The following is a 17,988-nucleotide window of genomic DNA, read 5'->3' on the forward strand; positions in this document are numbered from 1 at the left end:
TCGTGTACAAACAAAACCATCTCAGTGTTTAAATGCAGTTTAACTGGAATTATATTCTGCAATTTAGACAGATTTGACAAAAATTGGATGTTCGCTGCAAGTCTCGCAAATCTTTTCAGCAAGAGGTTCAGTTTTCTCCAGAATGACTCCCTGGAAAGATTTAATTGGAGTGAAAATGAAATATGTAAACTGGGGTGTCATACACACAGACCGAAAGCACTTGACCCAAGCAGGGTCACAGTGAACCAGAGCCTAACCCAGCAACACAGGGTGCAAGGCTAGAGGACACACTCAGGACAGGATGCCAGTCCATAGCAAGGCACCCCAAGCAGGATTCGAACCCCAGACCCACCAGAGAGCAGGACCCGGTGAAACCTGCTGCACCACCACACCCCGTCAACTGGGACACCCATATCCATATATTGTAACATCCTCAGTAATCATCTGCATCTTATAATGCACATTATAGCATTCAGACAAGACACCCATGCAGACTAGACATACATTCCCCACTTCCTCACACGACTTGAGAAAGGTACAGGTAAAATTCCTTACCTTGCACAGCATTTCTTATAGAAATCTCAAACAGTGTTTTTCACCGTCATAAAACTGGCTCTTGCTGGCCTCATGCAGCATCTGTCATTCTCATTGCCAGCAACAACCCACCTAATCATAATTAGTAATATTATGTTATATATTATTGGACTATTCTATGCCCTCAGACAGACTGATTCAGCTTGTCGAGTGAATACATTTGGATAAGCTTTCTACACGTGGCGTTACCATTTAAGAAAAGAATATAGAAATTGGCAGAAAAAAAATTAAATGTACAAGTAAAAACGGATGCTCTTTTGAGGTTCGCGTTGTACTAATGCGATGTGCAGCAGTCTAAAATCATTCCTATGGAAAACAGCACCAAACAAATCAATGGTCAAATGGGTCTTTTTAGTTTTTCTGTGACTCATAACATTTCTTCCTTGCGTTGGGGAGCTGTACTGGTGGGCACAGTGTTGCTGAATACAAAGAATTTAATAATACATTCAAGCTCATATAAAAGTTAACATTTCCCATATTTCACAGGGAGGGAACCCTAGCCTAGGTATCAGTGAAACTACTCAATATATTTCACATGTTAGGGAATTATACTGACCCCAGGCTTTGAAATACCCTTTATCTTTGTAGCAGTTATTATAGCAGTAGGACTATTCTGGAAAGCATAAAAATGTAACTCATTTGAATAATGTTCTACAGTCCGGCTGACGGGAGCTTAGCGAAATAAAAGTGTACACTTTATAGTTTGTTAATATCAGAACTGATTAAAAGCTCAATTTTAACTCACAGAAAGAGTTCAGAATGAGTTTTTCGGAAGTAAGTAAAAGCCATGTAAAAGCAGTGTCCAATGATGATGTGAAGACTTGACTGCTCATTGAGTTTCCAACATGTAGAAACAACCATTTACACATTATATACTTAGTCTCAGTTGCACTTTGTTGGTTGGTTTATTTGAAAAAATAACATTTTGTACAGTAATATTCTGCAGTCAGTTTAGCTCAAAACGAGAGAGGAAAGAGTAATCGAAATCCACAAAATTACGTTTTCACATTAATATGCTGCAGAAGTTCTATATGAACAACAATTGTATATGGTCCTGTATATGGTTATGGCTTTAAAAAAAAAAGCAACATGCTTATTTGTACAAACGCATCCAAGAGCCATGTAAAACAGCACTGTAAGCTATGGTTTTCCGAGTCCAACCTCCATTAATTTTTCTTCAGTTAACGTTCATTTTGTTCCCTTCAGTTAAACTCTAAGAGGCATGAAGAACAATCTGGGGAATTCCTCTCTCCAAGATGCTCTAACTCGAACACAAGCGTAGAGAGTCTTATAAATGACGACACACATGCAATATGTAAGGTCAGCAATGTAATTTAAGACTTCAGTTAATCTGAAGAATTTTTGAAAAAAGGTGTAAATTTGCCACCTAATCCTCTAGAGGTCTTTTGTTGTTGGCTTCCCATTTAGCCGATTAACTGAGAAGCAAATATATCATTATTTCTTTGTTACCATGTTTAGTCAACAGCTAGACAATTAGTGTAAATGATGAAATGGCCATAGACCAGTATGCTTAACGTGTAGTAATTCATTGCTCAGCACCTTGTGAGTCTTTTCAATGAAAACGCATCTTGCAGGAGATAACCAACCCCTGCATCATATACAATTCAGTTCACTTCTAATTTTCTATGCTTAGATGGGTTGATACAGGCACCCCTCGACTTACGCCAACAGACCGTTATTCAACACATTAACGTGAGTCAAGAGTCACGTATGTCAGATTCCAGCATCCTTCGCTATCATATTCACAGTCGATACGGCTAACCCTTGTTCCCGTGCTATAGACGATAATCTCTGTCCACCTTCATACTTCCTTATTGTTTTATTTCGTCTCCAAATCAATTGGTGTACACCTGCGAGACCGTGATCATTTTTCTTCAAGCGCACGTTTACCATCAGGCATTGTAAATAATGAAAAGGGCAAAAAATACGCGAAAAAAGCACTACGCTAAGGAAAGGAGATGCGTTCACGGCTCAAAACATGTGGGAACTGGGAAGATGCAACTTCCTGCCTTGTCTGGTTATGCCGACTCACGCTTAACATATTTCAAATGTTTTGCTTAAGCGCTATCTGTAAATAATGTGTGTGCTGGGAATTTTTCAAATTTATGTAAGTAGAGGGGTATCTGTATGTTGTTTTGTGAAATCCATTTCAGTGAAAGAAATATTTTTAAAAAAAATCATAGACATATGACATCATCATAATTTTCCCACTTCATACCAATGCCTATACCAGAAAACCTCTAGACATAGAAATAAACATACACCCAAACTAACAGACAACTGAACGGACAGATTAACAGGATAATTTAACATGTATTAATCTTGGAAAGTCTGTAACTCAGACATTTTGTCAGTGGTCTGTTTACTATCACAAACTGTAATAAATGTATCATTTATTATTCAAACAATTTCTATTATAGAAAAGTACGAAAAAGACCCTGAATTTCCAGATAGTTAAAACCTAAGGTACTTTTACATTGCGCTGACTAAAAAAATATTCCCTCAACCATATGATATGTTTGTGCAAACAAGAGATAGAAATGGTTACCATTAAGCTGGTTTGATATAAAAATACTGTATACATAGACTTACATACATATATGTGTGTGTGTGTGTGTGTATGCATGTATGTATTTGCATGTACATTTGCAAATATAAACACACACACACACACATATTTCCTGTAAATCCCTGAAACTATATGAGTAGCACTGATGTTTGTATTGTATTGCATGTTTTTCTGTATAATTAGCTTATTTATTAATGCATAAGAGAATCCTGCTTATAGTGTTTTGTTGACAAATGCCACTTTTGACACTACTTGTTAAAAACAGACAAAGCCTTTCCACATTGGTCAGATTTTTGTGCATGTTTCTAAATGTCAGGCACACCGGCAGGAAGGGCACACATTTACAACCGGGATTGCACCGCTCCGAAGGACGTCACTTAGGGGTGGAGTTCACCCGCATGGGGCTTTGAGGCCGACGAGACGAGTCTGTTGTCACTTCATCCACCACGCCCATCTTCTTTAAGGACAGCTCGTCCGCGACAGACACGGAGCGAGAGATGCGAGGAGCGGAGTTTGACACTTCGCCTACAGGGGACACAGGGGAAAAAGCAAACGACACTTGTTTACTGAACTGGACACAAGCTAAGTGAGGTGGGTGTGAATAACATATTAGAAAACATTCATCCTGATTACAGAGGGCCCCCTTCTTTGGTCTGCAGACAAACAGCTGGCGAAGGAGATCAGTCTGTGCTTGCAGTACAGAAACTGTAGGTGTCAGTAGATGCGCGCCGCAAACCGAAAACCTCACATCCGCTGTAAGATGATATTTTACCTTATCTTAAAGCAAAAGTGACACTCAGGTGCTGTGTAGACAGTAGATGCTATAACAATTTTTTCTCCACTGGCTGCAATTTATGGAATAAACAGCAGGGGGCAGGATCATTCCAAGCAACAATCGCTGGATCAGAAGGTGACTCCATGCATGATGCAGTCATCACATGCAAGCGCAAGATGGCTGTATTACACTATTTATGTTGACGCAGTGCAACGACTACCGCGCAGGCACGCTCTGTAATATGAACATCTTCATTTGCCCAATTCCAAGGCTTCTTTCTCCCTTTTCTACCTCTGCCAGGTGCGGATTTCAGCTTGTTGTTGGTTTGCTCCTGCAGCTCCTTTTCAAACCGTCTCACATCCTCCAAAGTCATACCTGAGAAAGCATCAAGGGAATGATGATTCTTATTACTGTTCATTATGCATGTCTTTAATTACTGATAATTACAGCTGCTACTGGAACAGAAACAAGAAAACCTATGGCGTACCATGCCATTCATCAGTCCACGCCACAGCCTGCCGGTGCCCAACAAGCAGGATATCGCGAATATTCTGCGGAACGACACATAAATAATTAGCACTTCAAAATATGTTGATGGACGAGGAAATGGAGCGCTGCCTGTAAGTCCGTATTTGTACGCAAAAACGGCACATTTAAAAAGCGCCACAGAGAAAGTCACCTTTCTTTCATTAAGTGCTCTCTCACTGCCCCTTTCCTCATTTTTGCACAAGAGAAAGGCAGCATGGGACATGTAGTGCAGCAGCTACCTTGTGTATGAACTCCTCTGTCTTCCCTTGAAGTCCGTACACTTCAAAGCTGCATTCGACCCTCTTGTAGGAGCACATCACGGGGAGGCTTTCATTGCGCCAGCCGGCGCGCAGAGGGCCTCGGCCTGTCTTCGCCGACCTCCAGCTGCTCAGATCCTGTTTGCCGGTGGATCGAGGCAGGAGAGGGAGCATTAATATACTGCCTGCTGAGCGAGCATGGCTCTGCATCGAAGAGGAGGGCATGCTTCATCCAGTGAACACATTCTTTCTGGAGTACTACACTAGGAAGACATGGAAGAACTGAAAAGTTGCAGTAGTTAAGAGAACACAGGAAGTGAGTGGCTTTCCTCTGTGTTATCCACTCATTCCTCAATGTTATCCATTCATTCCTCTGTGTTATCCACTCATTCCTCTGTGTTATCCATTTGTTCCTCTGTGTTATCCACTCATTTCTCAGTGTTATCCATTCATTCCTTAATGTTATTCATTCATTCCTCAATGTTATTCATTCATTCCTTGGTGTTATCCACTCATTCCTTGGTGTTATCCATTTGTTCCTCTTCGTTATCCACTCATTCCTCTTCGTTATCCACTCATTCCTCTTTGTTATCCACTCATTCCTCTTCGTTATTCATTCATTCCTCAATGTTATTCATTCATTCCTCAATGTTATCCATTCATTCCTTGGTGTTATCCACTCATTCCTTGGTGTTATCCATTTGTTCCTCTTCGTTATCCACTCATTCCTCTTCGTTATCCACTCATTCCTCTTTGTTATCCACTCATTCCTCTTCGTTATTCATTCATTCCTCAATGTTATTCATTCATTCCTCAATGTTATCCATTCATTCCTTGGTGTTATCCACTCATTCCTTGGTGTTATCCATTTGTTCCTCTGTGTTATCCACTCATTCCTCAATGTTATCCATTCATTCCTTAATGTTATTCATTCATTCCTCAAAGTTATCCATTCGTTCCTCTGTGTTATCCATTCGTTCCTCTGTTATCCACTCATTCCTATGGATTATCCACTCATTCCTCAATGTAATCCAGTCATTCCTCAGTGTTATTCATTCATTCCTCTGTGTTATCCACTCATTCCTCTGGGTTATCCAGTCATTCCTCAATGTTATCCATTCATTCCTCAATGTTATTCACTCATTCCTCTGTGTTGCCCATTCATTCCTCAGCGATACCCATTCATTCCTCTGTGTTATCCACTCATTCCTCGGTTTTACCATTCATTCTTCAGTGTTATCCGATTGTTCCTTGGTTTTATCCATTCATTCCTCAGTGCTACCATTCATTACTCTACGTTTACCATTCGTTCCTTGGTTTTACCCATTAAGTCCACAGTATTATTCATTCATTCTCCAATGTTATCCATTTGTTCCTCAGGTTTTATCCATTCATTCCCCAGTGCTACCATTCATTACTCTACGTTTACCATTCGTTCCTTGGTTTTACCCATTAAGTCCACAGTGTTATTCATTCATTCCTCCATGTTATCCATTCATTCTTCAGTGTTTTCCAGCACATTTTACCCAAACATGCAGTCAGGGACAGATAGGGGCTGACAAATGACTGAGTGATACCTCTTTTTGTTCATAATGCTTTTCAGGGATTTTGTCGCTCAAAATATCCAAGTGGATCACGCTTTCTTTGGGGGTGGGGATGTCTTCAAAAGCCTGCATAATCCACGTGTTTCAGGTTACACAGTGTCAAACAATGGGAACAGTCAGTTCAATAGTCTGTAACAGGTGGCAAACACAGAGAAGCTAACGCTGCAGTCACTGGAAGGTGGTTGTAATAATGGTTGAGCTGGTTTCACATCAGCGCACAAAGGATTTCAAACAACTGCGCCACATTTCAGCACATGAAAATGTCAGGATCTGATTGCTGTAAACGGCTCCTCTTGAATCTGAAAGAACTGAATTTTGAAGTCCAGGATATAGGCCACATTTCTACAGAATGTAATTTACGTCACAGGTGCGAGATCTTCCTTTCCTGCAACATTTCCATTTATGCCCCATGCTAGCCTGTGTTGCCGTCTCTCTGTGACTTACGTTGTCATTGTTCCCATTGTTATTCTCAAACCTCGTCTCAATCCGGATGTGGAACTTGGGAAAAAAGGAGCACTAAGACAAAGGGAGAGCAGGAGTGATTAATATACAAATATATCTCAATTTAATTCTTTGCAGGAAGGCTGGGGGTGGAGGAGAGGGTACTCACTGTGAACTCTGCAGGGTTGAATGTCCCCCAGGGGAAAGTGAAAGAGAAACACACCGTAAGCATCGCTTCAAGGTTATCATCACCTTTGTCATCTTTAAGAAATATTGTCCAGTGTACCGATAACGATTATATGGCTTGAATGCGTTAGTGCACAGTCCCAAACACACTAACATACACACACTCGGGCAACTGGTACAGACCGGTTATCGTGTAAGGATAGAAATTCCAGGCCTTCTCCGTGATGTAAAAGATTCGGGGGACGAACATCTTTATCCAGGATGGAAGTTTGCTGACAGACAGAGGGCGAGACGCACGGTTAGCTCTTCGGCGCTCTAACGTCATTCAGGTTCGCGCTACGTGGAGCGAATGCCACGCTGAGCCGTGCGGGCCCGGTGTCTTCGCTCTCTTACCTGCTGAGGTGTATGCGCTTCTCGGTAAACTGCCCGAGGCCATGTTGCGGGTGGGTCTGAGGCTCGTTGCATATCACCTCCACACCTTCCCCTCCGTGGCTCTGCTCGCTGCTGTGGCGGCTGATCATGTACAGCTGCCCGATTCTGTACTGTGGGGCGGAGGGAGACAGAGAGAGAAGCACAGGGGTCACTTGTCGAAGAGAAACAACACATTTGGGGGAACGCAGTCAACGAGCTTCTCTAACGGAGCGCGCTGCCAAACTGGGAGAGGCGTCTTAATGTTGACTGTCCTCATTCCTGGTCGAGCCAGGTGTCGCACCGTAGCGCCACTCCGCTGAGTTTGGCCAGCACCTCCTAACGTGCTGCCAAAGAGGGAGGGATTCCGAAAGCAGCCATCTTGAGAAGCGTTCTCCTTCTCCCGGCTACCGCTCCTTTTCTGCGATGCTCTGCCTTCCACCTTCGGGCGCAGCACCTTGCGTTTAAATTAGGAGGTGAATCGCAGAACCTGTCTGACTTGTTCCGGCGCAGCAGAGAGTGAGCGGAGAGAAAACACAGCTAGAGAAAGGCGGAAACAAACCGCACGGCACATTTTTGCTCTTCAGTAGCAATAAGACTGAGAGCAAATGCTCCACCGAAGGGAGTTACGCTTGTAGCGCGTGCTGCCTTCTGACAAATAAGTTCTGCTAAGTAACTCAACAGCAACAGGCTTCTCTCCAAACATGTGCTGCATCCTGCACAAAGCCCGCAAAGCACTCGCGAGGATTCCTTTGCCCAACGTTTCTATGACAAACGCAGCGAAACGCACATTTGCGCGCGCAAACTTGTGTTTGCACTCACCTCTTCCACAGTCAGCGGCATGCATATCCTGTATTCCTTCATCAACATGGTTAGATGATGAGCCCGAGGCCGGCGACGTCCGATTTATTTTCCTCCCCTAGTGCCGTCTTCCACCCCTCATTTTAAGAGAAACACATGGTAACTGTGAGCAGCGGCGTTGTGTCACACTGTCACTTTCTCCAAGGCTCTTTGCGCCCACCCCGAGCTCCTCCGAAAGCACCGTTAAGTCCGGTCTCCGTGCCTTCGAGTCGTCTCAATTCTCCTTTCCGCTCTCATTAAGTCCTTCACCCCCTCGGTCAGCGCTCAGCTGTCATCATTTCCCTGGCCCGCCGTCACCGCGTCTCCTCGCTTCCCGCCTTTGCTCTTGTTTGCTTTGCTTGACGTACAACTTAATTGCGGCACCAGTAGTAATTTTGAAACTCGCTGCTTCTTTCGATTTCTCTGCTTCATTCATCTATAGCCTTTTGTGGGGACTGCTCCTCCGTTCGCTGTTTGCGCCGCTCCTGTAATTTTAGCTTCTTGCAAATTCCACTGCTCCTTTCTTATCTCGCTTCCCTTCCCTTCCCTTCCCCCTCCTCCGTCACCTCCCACCCACCTTACCTCTTTACCTAGACTTCCTCTTTCCTGCACGCTGTCTCCCCTGCGCGCTCTTTCTTTTGCTCTTTGACTTCCTGAACTCTCTCTCTCCACTCACTTTTTTACACTGCTCTACCACGATCCGCCAGCGGTCCCCTTCTCATATGCACACCGAGGACAAAATTTCATTCCCAAACTTTGCTCGCGCATAATTCGCATACTTCGTAAGAGATGTCTATACCGCCGGCAGACCATGGCAATCAAACCGTGTTTTTGTTTTCAAACCTCACTAACATTCGCCCAAGTCCATATGCAAACATATTACTAGTGTTTGTATAATGTGTTTCACATATGGACTCAATATAGATTTTACACAGTTGCAAGCAGCCTAGCGTTGAGTGCAGAACCCTGACTCGGCAGACACCAAACCATCTTGCATTCTGACTCTGCGTTCCCTGACAAAACCATGTTAATGTGCACATTATTGCAGTTACTTTTTAACCTCTGTCAAAGGTAACAGTATTAAACATTACCCGTTTATATACTTTCCACACTTACTAGAACAATTCAAGCACTTTGCTCTAGAATTTGGTTTTACCATGTCCTGCACACCACTCTAGTTCTCAGTCGGTACAGTCTATTTTGGGCTTTACCCTTATCCAGCTCAAGGTGAATAATATACAATATATGCTTGTGGGTTCATATCTGTAAACAATGAATGCGTACAAGTACAGTAATAAAAAAACCTGTAAAAATGACCGAAACACACCTTGCTTGAGTATCGGAAGGAATACAGCATAGATTATGTCTTTGTGCCCGAGTTCAGGTTGAGAAGACACTGGAACATGAGGTTTGCCACAGTGAGACGCTGTTGGAATGAACAGTAGGTTTGTTGGGGAGCATTCTCAAAGCACAGGTCGTGCCACTCGAACAATGACATTGGTGTTCAACCTTCTTTCGAGGCTGTACAGTTCGACCCCCGCTGGGCATCTTGGAGTTGCTGAGCAATCAGTGCGCACTACGAGGTGCAGAAATCCCATTTGTTGGTCAGTGGGAGCGTGCGAACTTCCCTACATACCACAATATTCGGAATGGTTTACAGCACATTTTGTGTTCGCAGTCCTGCCTCTGCACAGGCCGCTCCTGAATAAAATTGGAAGTAGGTAGAACGTGTGTGTAAATCTCAGGTATGTTTCCAGGGAGAAACATACCTTGACCGTCAAGACAAATGATTGATGTGACATACGTACATATTTAATGCTAATTTTCTTTGACTTCTTTAAATGCTGAGCTCTTTGTTCATTGGCGTATACATACAGGCGGTTTTTTTCTTAAAGTAGGATATTGCACAATTTAGTTGTGCAAAGAGAAACGTATTTAGCCTTAGGAAAAAAAGGAACTAGATTTAGTTTTTTTTAAATTCAGTTTAGAAGATGTACCGACAAAAGCTATGCTATACCACAAAAAAAAAAAAAAATGTAAGGTTTTGACTATGTTTTCAAATCGGTTTTGTGCCGGAAAAAAGTGATCGGAAAACCGTTGGTCATTAGCAGATTTCGCCTTTCATTTTCAGCCTTGGCTTTCAGGTTGGGGGCAGGAAAAGGTGAAGGGGCAGGAAGAAATGCTTCTGCCTTTAATTCCTTTCCAGGCTGAGCTTTGGCTAAAGGCTTTGATTGGATGGGCCACTTAATTGATTTAAAGGTTTTGCGCTGCTTGTTGAGGGCCAGCAGTGTGAAGCGGCGGTCCCCAGCGGATTGGAGTGTGGATTTCACTAATCCTCACTGAATTGCAATTACTGCAGTAAACCCAGTTGCAGAAACGGAATCGTGGAACTTGCACACCATGCAAAAAGCAGCATTGTAATTGATCATAGATTAGGATGTCTGCAGAACAGAAACTGATGATGAGTACTTGAATGAGGGAGAATTTTTTTCTGATCCCGCTATGTGGCAGAGGGAGGCCTTCCAGAGCGAGGTCTCCTGACACACAGTTGGCCCTCCGCTCATTCTCCATGATGGGCACTGGAATCGTCTGAAACAACTCCTGCTCTCCCAACTTCCCATACACACTTTGTTCTGATGTCCAGATGCCTGTGATCTTCCCTGCGTCTTAAAAAAGAATAATTTATACGGAGGTTTTTCCATATTCATGAACCTACAAAATGTATTCATTACATTATTGTACTAATGTTCGGTTATGAATAATGTATGCTTTTTGTATCGCACCATGTATTTTTTGGTGCTCAGAAGTTAATTGATGCATACAATATCATTAACCCCTTTGCAATAATTGGAAAAGCCGAAAATGACATATCTTTTAATTCGTTGTATTAATTCTATTCATACTGTGAGTGTATGCCGAAGCTGTTTCTGAACATCTGAATCGAACATGAAATAAATGAGTATTAATTTTGTACATCTATCTGCCCATGAAACAATCTGAATTCGAATAAGAAAAGGACTCTGAAACTTAATTTTTTCATGAAATGAAACGTAATGGATTTCCAGAGAGGAATGAAGTTCAGTGGCGTGGATTTACTTTATTCAATTCAGGAGGTCAGCTCTTGCTGGTGCGGTTCACAGACGGATACGTTTTCTACTCTAGTTTCACTCTATTCAGCTGTACTGCAACCAGATTCTCCCTTCCTCAGGTATGTCTTTTGCTACTACTTAATGAAACCAAAATGAACAGAAGCATTAAATAGTTAATATAAATATACAAGATGTGCTGTGTGAGTTTCCGTGTATATATTTGTGCGTGCTTTGTGTTTGTATCCGACTGGATTTGTTTCTCTATCTCTGTTTGCTCATCTGTTTTGCTCCAAGCTATTGCCCAAATATAAGGGTATATACAAACACTACAACACACACACACACACACACACACACAGGCCCGCAGAGGCCAAGGGCTGATAAGATTCAAGCTAAAACAGGAGCACAGGCACAAATACATACATTATCATAAATACCATAACGGAAACTGACAGAATGACGTGCTTCAGTCTCCAGCTGTGTGTAACTGTCGCTATGAGCTCAGGTTGACAGCTGTGTTTCTGCACCGTTATCATTTTGTCATCAGATGTTTGGCTAAATATGTTGATACGCTCGAGTGAAGATTAATGTATATGCCGACAACATGCAATACTTTGCTTTCAGCTTGTTACTTACTTAAACTTGAATGGATGTCATATGTCTGCATACAGTACCTGTCCAGTCAACATGAAGGGATTGTATTTGGGGTGCGAGACCCATTTCTGTGTAATATGGATAAGCATCAAGGAATGATATCTTTTCATCTGGTACCACCATTACCTGGCAGCACCTGATGTAGAATTTCACAAAAGAGCAATGAAGAGCACTGTTCGTACACAACAGCGGCTGGTGCAATGCAACGGCGTGACAGGAACCTAATAACGCTCATCTGCAGAAAAATGTACTTTTAGGTGGGAAATATGAATGGAAAGAGAAAGGCACGGAAAATGAATTTCTCACACTGATTAAATAAAACCCAGAACACAATCCCACACACTCAGCCTTCAATCCATGGGCTTTGTGTGCGCTGACCTCACTGTGGTGCTTGAAATGTTCACCTGCCTACACACAGCCTGTCTGTGCCTGTTCCCAGGGCCCCCCCCAGAGTTTCATTTCATTGTCATATATATACATACAGGTTTTTTTTTTTAACCATGGTAGCCTGCGTAGCGTAGGGTAGTATGTCAGCCTCGAAGATCTGTGGGTGTGCATTGATTTATTTATCGGTTGTTGGATGATCCCTTTGCCGCACAAATAGAGAGCAGGAGGACAGAATAGATGTTGTTTATCGGACAGCTACCCGACATATCCGTGAACACACAGCACGCCGTGTGCTTCTCGCATACACACACACACACACACACACACGCACGCACGCACGCACGCACGCACGCACGCGCAAACACACTGAAGGCACGAGCAGCAGTTAAACAGCGAATGATCTTTCAAACACGCGCGGAGACACTTACATGCAGGTGGACACACACGGTTGGGACGCGCATCTCCGTTTTGCTTGGAGAAGCAGAAAGCGATTGATGGAGCGGAAGAAGAGGAACGGGCGGAGGTGCAGCGCGTGCGTGTGTGTGTGTGTGTGTGTGTGCGGGCGCGCTGGTGCGGTGTTGTGTGCTGATGTGCGGTGTGACAGGGCGGGGGTGGGGTTGTGTGAGTGTGTGTGTGTGTGTGTGCGTGTGTGTGTGCGTGTGTGTGTGTGCGCTGGGGGTGGTGGAGGGTTCCGCACAGAGAGAGCTGAGTGGCTCTAGTAAATATTTATTTAGCATTATGATACGCGAGTGACAGTGAGAGAGCGTGTCTACCTTTTTTATTAATACGATTCCACAGCGCTAAGTTTAGCATTCAACACGTGTCGCTAGTGATGGAGCGAGAGGCGAGGAGAGAGAGAGAGAGGTTGACGGTTGCTAGGTGACGGGCGCATATACTGAATTTTAACAAAAGAACGGGGGAAAGAGAGAGGGAGAGGGAGAGAGGGGAGAGAGAGAGAAGAAGGGTGAGAGATATAGGTAGAGAGAGATCCAGAAATGTAATACATGTACAATTTATATTTAGACATGATTATATTTGCAGGGGAAAACGCTGCGTGAAGGAAGGATACCTCTCAGAAAATGATGTGATCAGGATGGAGAGACGCAGGCGGAGAGGGGGAAGCAGGCTGGTGAAAAATTTGTAAGTATATTTTTTAATGGTTTTCCTTGTGTTTGCGCTCCTCGGCTGTGCCGGGGCTTAATTGGAGGAATAGCGCGGCTCGCGGTAAACAGAGTAAAAACGCGGTCGTGGACGGGAAGGAGGAGGTATCGCCGGGTGTGGGCGCCCGGCTGGACCTGCGTTCTGTGCGGGGCTCGATGAATGGAGAGAGCGGTGCAAACGGCCGGTAAGCGGGGCTTTGACCCCTCTGTCATTGCTGCGCGTGCCCGCACACGCACACGCACACACACACACACACACACGCACACACATTCTCTGTCGCTCTCTCTCCCGCACACACACGCTCGAGATCTGTCTCCGAATTCACACTCCAGCATCCGCACCGTGCGCACATTAAACCCGTGCAAACAGGCACACGCGCGCCCGTTCGCCCTAAGAAGCAGCACAACGCGCGGGCGCGCGCGCGCGCACACACACACACACACACACACACACACACACACACACACACACACACACACACACTGCGGGACAAAAATGAGAGAAGGGATTCATTTTTACGAGATTTTTCGGAAGCCGGTCGCCGCTGGACTCGCCGGCAGACACTGCGAGACCCCCCTCGTCGCGCTGCTGCTGTGTCCTGCCTGTTTTGTCACATGAAGATGCGCCTGTTTAAGGCGCTTAGTTTCCGTTCGTCTTCACACACATCTGTTGGTATGTGTCACTTCGTGGCAACTTTGCGAGCATCCTAGGCTCCAGGCGCACAGCCTTGCGTGCATCTATTTTTGTGACATCTCTGCGTGCATCTCTGCGTGAAAAGACCCAACTTTAAATTGGATATATTATGTATATGAAAATTATTGCCAAGCCTACCGGCTGAGGTGGAGGTTATACATATTAAACAAATGGTGTCAATGGGGGAATGGCACCCCGGAACTTGACTGATTGTCATTCACAGATTTTATTGACACGGCTGATTCCACATGCAGTGACACATTTGCATTTGATTGCGTGTTTATAATTTGCTCCACTAGGAAAAAAGCATTAAGTGTTTTTTTTTTTTTCTGTTTTCTAGTGTCACTTCTAATGATCCGTTGACAACTTTACCTGTTTTGTCCCCTGCAACACTTTTCTTTTTTTTTTTTTACAAGCTTCTCACTCACAGGATCCCCAGGCCCAACACATTAAACTTCTAGCCCAGGTGTACAGTAAAAGAAAATGTGCAGGGGGAATCCACTTGAGTAACGAGTACTCCTCACCCTCACAAACATAATATAGGTTAATATGGAAGTGGGATGTGGCACTGCACGGTGTGCGCTCTGTGCAGCTCTTCGGCGTTCACCGCGCCGGGCCCTCAAGTCCGAATATATGAAAGGCGACACAGATTTGTGTCTGATTTCATACTCCTGTCTGATCTTCAATTTTCATTTCTTCAAGCAAATCTTGAAGCTGTAAGTTTAGCCTTCTCTTATTTATGAAATACATAGATTGAAAGTTCTCTTCCTTCAGACTGACCTTTGCGTGCTTGATGAAACAGAGAACTACACAGATACATCCACACATTGCACACAAATATTGGAGCGATGCACGCATGTCAGATAACGTGCGCCATACAGCAGTAATACGGTGTCACGCTGTCAACCTGTCCTCCATCGTGCACCGTGCTGCACATGGTGGGGGAAAGAGCACGGAGAGCACGGAGAGACGGAGAGAGAGAGTGGGAAAGAGGGGTAAGAGATGGGAAGGCATGAGAGAGGGGGAGGGGGCAGGCAGAGTGAATAGAGCATCAGGCTGAGACCAGCGGTAGAAGGACAGGAACGGAGGATACAGAGCGACACTGTGCACATTTCCACATTTCTGGCACTCAGTTGTCCTCCATCGGCTGGACGCAGAGCCAAAGTGTTTTTTAACTTCCGCTTTTTCTGCCTGCCTTCTCCCTTTTTGCCTTTTTCTAAAACTCAGTGCGCCCTGTTCCTCATCTCAGGTTCATCTTGCATCCTCTCGTCTCTTTCCGCTACACACCATGCACCCCTTTCTATCCTCCTCCTCTCTTATATAACATCATAACATCACGGACACATGCGGACCTCCCCCTTCATAGCCCCCCACACACCCTTTTCGTTTAATGTGACTAATTAAGGTAAAGCTCGTTAACATAGAACATCAATTAGTCTTTAACAAGATCAGAAGCTGGTGTTTTAAAGAGATTACTCTGCTACCCTCTCTTCACTGCCTCTGGTGTATTGGCCTGGACCGCATTGATAAACACTATGCCAATTCACAGCAGTGTGTTTTCGCTCTTTGTGCTGTGTACAGGGAAGTCAGGCCCTTGCCATTACGGCGCCATATAGGGAATTCCATTATATAGCACAAGCGGATTCAGCATTTTACACCAACGTGGTTCATCAGAATGATGAATGGATTTGAAAATGACAACAGAAGTGCAGTTAAAACATGGAAAATGTGAGCATTTATCAAAATATTCCGCTTTATGTCAGTCCCACAATACTCATGGCTGAAGCTCACAAATTTAACCAGACACATGGTTAATTGCCCCTTTCCCAGAAATAACAGGAAGTACATTATGAATATTCATAGGTGGCCCATCAATGCAGAAGTGGGCAGGTGGGCAGGGGGCCAGTCTTCCGTGACTTGTGTGTGGAGTCCAGGTGTGGTGTCAGTTCACCACCCGCGCGGTGCACAGTGAACATCAGCAAGCAGTAAAACGACTTCGAATGCGTTATGTTTTTTCACCAATAGCATTTTTTTTTTTGTCCAGTTAGATCCTGAATACTGTACTGGTGCAGTGTGGCAGTTCATAAATATGATTGCAATCTTAATTAATTAAACCTGTTTTTTTTTCTTCTTTTTTTTTTTAACAAGAACTCAACTCAGTTCAGCTTCGTACAACTAAATCTTTCTGAGTTTGAATTTGCATGGTTCCAAATGATGTAATAAATTAATGTTCCGCAAAGAATATTTGACAAAAAGAGACTAGAGGAGAGTTTTGTTCGACACCACGCGGCAACGTCAGCGTTTCCATTGGCGCCTCCGACAGAAGGTGCATTCGTACAGTCACCCCGAAACAGTGAGAGGAATCCATGCTTGTGAGCCTTGCTAAGGAAATTCAGCAGAGGTTCCACACTCTCTTCAGACCGTACTGCATCAAGCATGGCATGGATGTGGAACAAGCCCACTGAGGGAAAAATGAGGTGATAAAACTCCACTTAACTCCATCTAAACCGCTTTGTAGCGTTTGCGGTGTAAATGCAGATGCGAGTCTGTTTTGCATTTGAGAGAGATTTGTGTCACTTTAAAATTAGAGTAATTTTGCAGGAGCAGTGGCACGGGGGTCCAGGGATCATGCGCTGCCTTGTGAGGAGCGTATACGATTTGACTCAGAAAAGGTTAAGAAGCACTGGTCAAACAGTACAGTGCATCATACTGTACTGTTACATCATATCTCTTTCACACAAAGCATTTTGAATAATTGTGTCATATTCATATTGTTCTCTCCACATGCATTATAGAGACAAGTGCACCGCATTTTGATGTATGTTGCACTGATTTGTGCAGCGAAATAAGAGTTGATTCCAGAGGCAATGGTAAAATCTTGGTCCTGGTGGATTATTTGAGATTGCAGAAGATTTCAAGCCAAAGGCATTAATGTATGCTTTAGAGTAGCTGTTTACAGTAATGCAGTACAATGAAGTATGGATCCCCATACACTGCATTGCCCTTGATGTGGAACACAGTGCTATTAATGTAAGCAGCCAAGTACTCGCTGTGTAGCGTGGCATAGGGAGAGCTGCAATACTACGAAAAAAGAGATGTAGTGCACCGCCTCTCATTGAACCTCGCGTCCACTCGCGTCGGTAGGCCGTATACTGTATACTGTGGCCCCATTCTCCGTAGTTTAGTAAATTACAGTGGAACATAAACATTAATAGTACCGCGGAACAGGTTCCAGCCTCACGCAGTAATGTATGGTACAGTACGCTCCCTTGTTCCCCCTCTCTCTGTCATTCTCTCTCTCTCTCTCTCTCTCTCTCTCTCTCTCTGTCAGCCTCGGTACTGGAGGTTTGGGACTGTGCTTGTTTAAGCCAAACACGTATACACAGCCCGGTGATCAATATTTCTCTCTTTGCCTCTCTCTCTTGCTATATTTACCTCCTTGAGCCCATCTTCCGTTATGCCCCTGTTTCCTTCTCTAGCTCTCCCTCAATCTCCTCGCTTCGCTCCTCTTTCCATTTCCCTCCTCTTGCCTCCCTGTTGTTTTCCTCTACCCCGTGCTTCAGCTTGCCTCTATTCCCTTCTTCCCTCCAAGCATCCTCATCTCCTCTTCCCCCTCCATCCCTTACCCCTCTCTTCAAAGGACTCCTCAGGGTCAAAAGACTGGCGGATAGCGAGAGAGTGAGAAGAGAAGAGGGAAGAAGGGAGAGAAATGGGAGGGGGGGGAGAAAGAAAGAAAAGGGGGTGAGAGAGATAGAATATTATGTCAGCATGCCCTCTGATT

General features: G+C 44.2%; 1 protein-coding gene across 1 annotated transcript; it reads right to left on the reverse strand.

The window, feature by feature from the left end:
* Nucleotides 1-3,241: 3,241 nt before the first annotated feature.
* Nucleotides 3,242-8,800, reverse strand: pitpnc1b (phosphatidylinositol transfer protein cytoplasmic 1b). The gene is made up of 10 exons (XM_018736122.1): nucleotides 8,206-8,800; nucleotides 7,369-7,517; nucleotides 7,159-7,247; nucleotides 6,959-6,966; nucleotides 6,793-6,864; nucleotides 6,322-6,414; nucleotides 4,727-4,882; nucleotides 4,447-4,510; nucleotides 4,251-4,334; nucleotides 3,242-3,709 (listed from the first exon to the last, which is right to left on the reverse strand). The coding sequence occupies exons 1-10, from the start codon at nucleotides 8,251-8,253 to the stop codon at nucleotides 3,558-3,560; spliced, it is 915 nt and encodes a 304-aa protein (XP_018591638.1). The 5' UTR covers nucleotides 8,254-8,800; the 3' UTR covers nucleotides 3,242-3,557.
* Nucleotides 8,801-17,988: the final 9,188 nt, after the last annotated feature.

This window comes from Scleropages formosus, chromosome 18, assembly GCF_900964775.1.
Source record: "Scleropages formosus chromosome 18, fSclFor1.1, whole genome shotgun sequence".
NCBI classification, from domain to species: Eukaryota; Metazoa; Chordata; class Actinopteri; order Osteoglossiformes; family Osteoglossidae; genus Scleropages; species Scleropages formosus.

Bases quoted from the DNA above. Each gene is read 5' to 3' on its own strand.
- pitpnc1b (XM_018736122.1), bottom strand. From the start codon at position 8,253: ATGTTGATGAAGGAATACAGGATATGCATGCCGCTGACTGTGGAAGAG. The intron at 4,883-6,321 runs GTATCACTCAGT...ACCGGCAAACAG, and splicing joins AGCATTATGAACAAAAAGAG to GATCTGAGCAGCTGGAGGTC. The intron at 4,511-4,726 runs GTAGCTGCTGCA...GTCGTTCCGCAG, and splicing joins CAGAGGAGTTCATACACAAG to AATATTCGCGATATCCTGCT.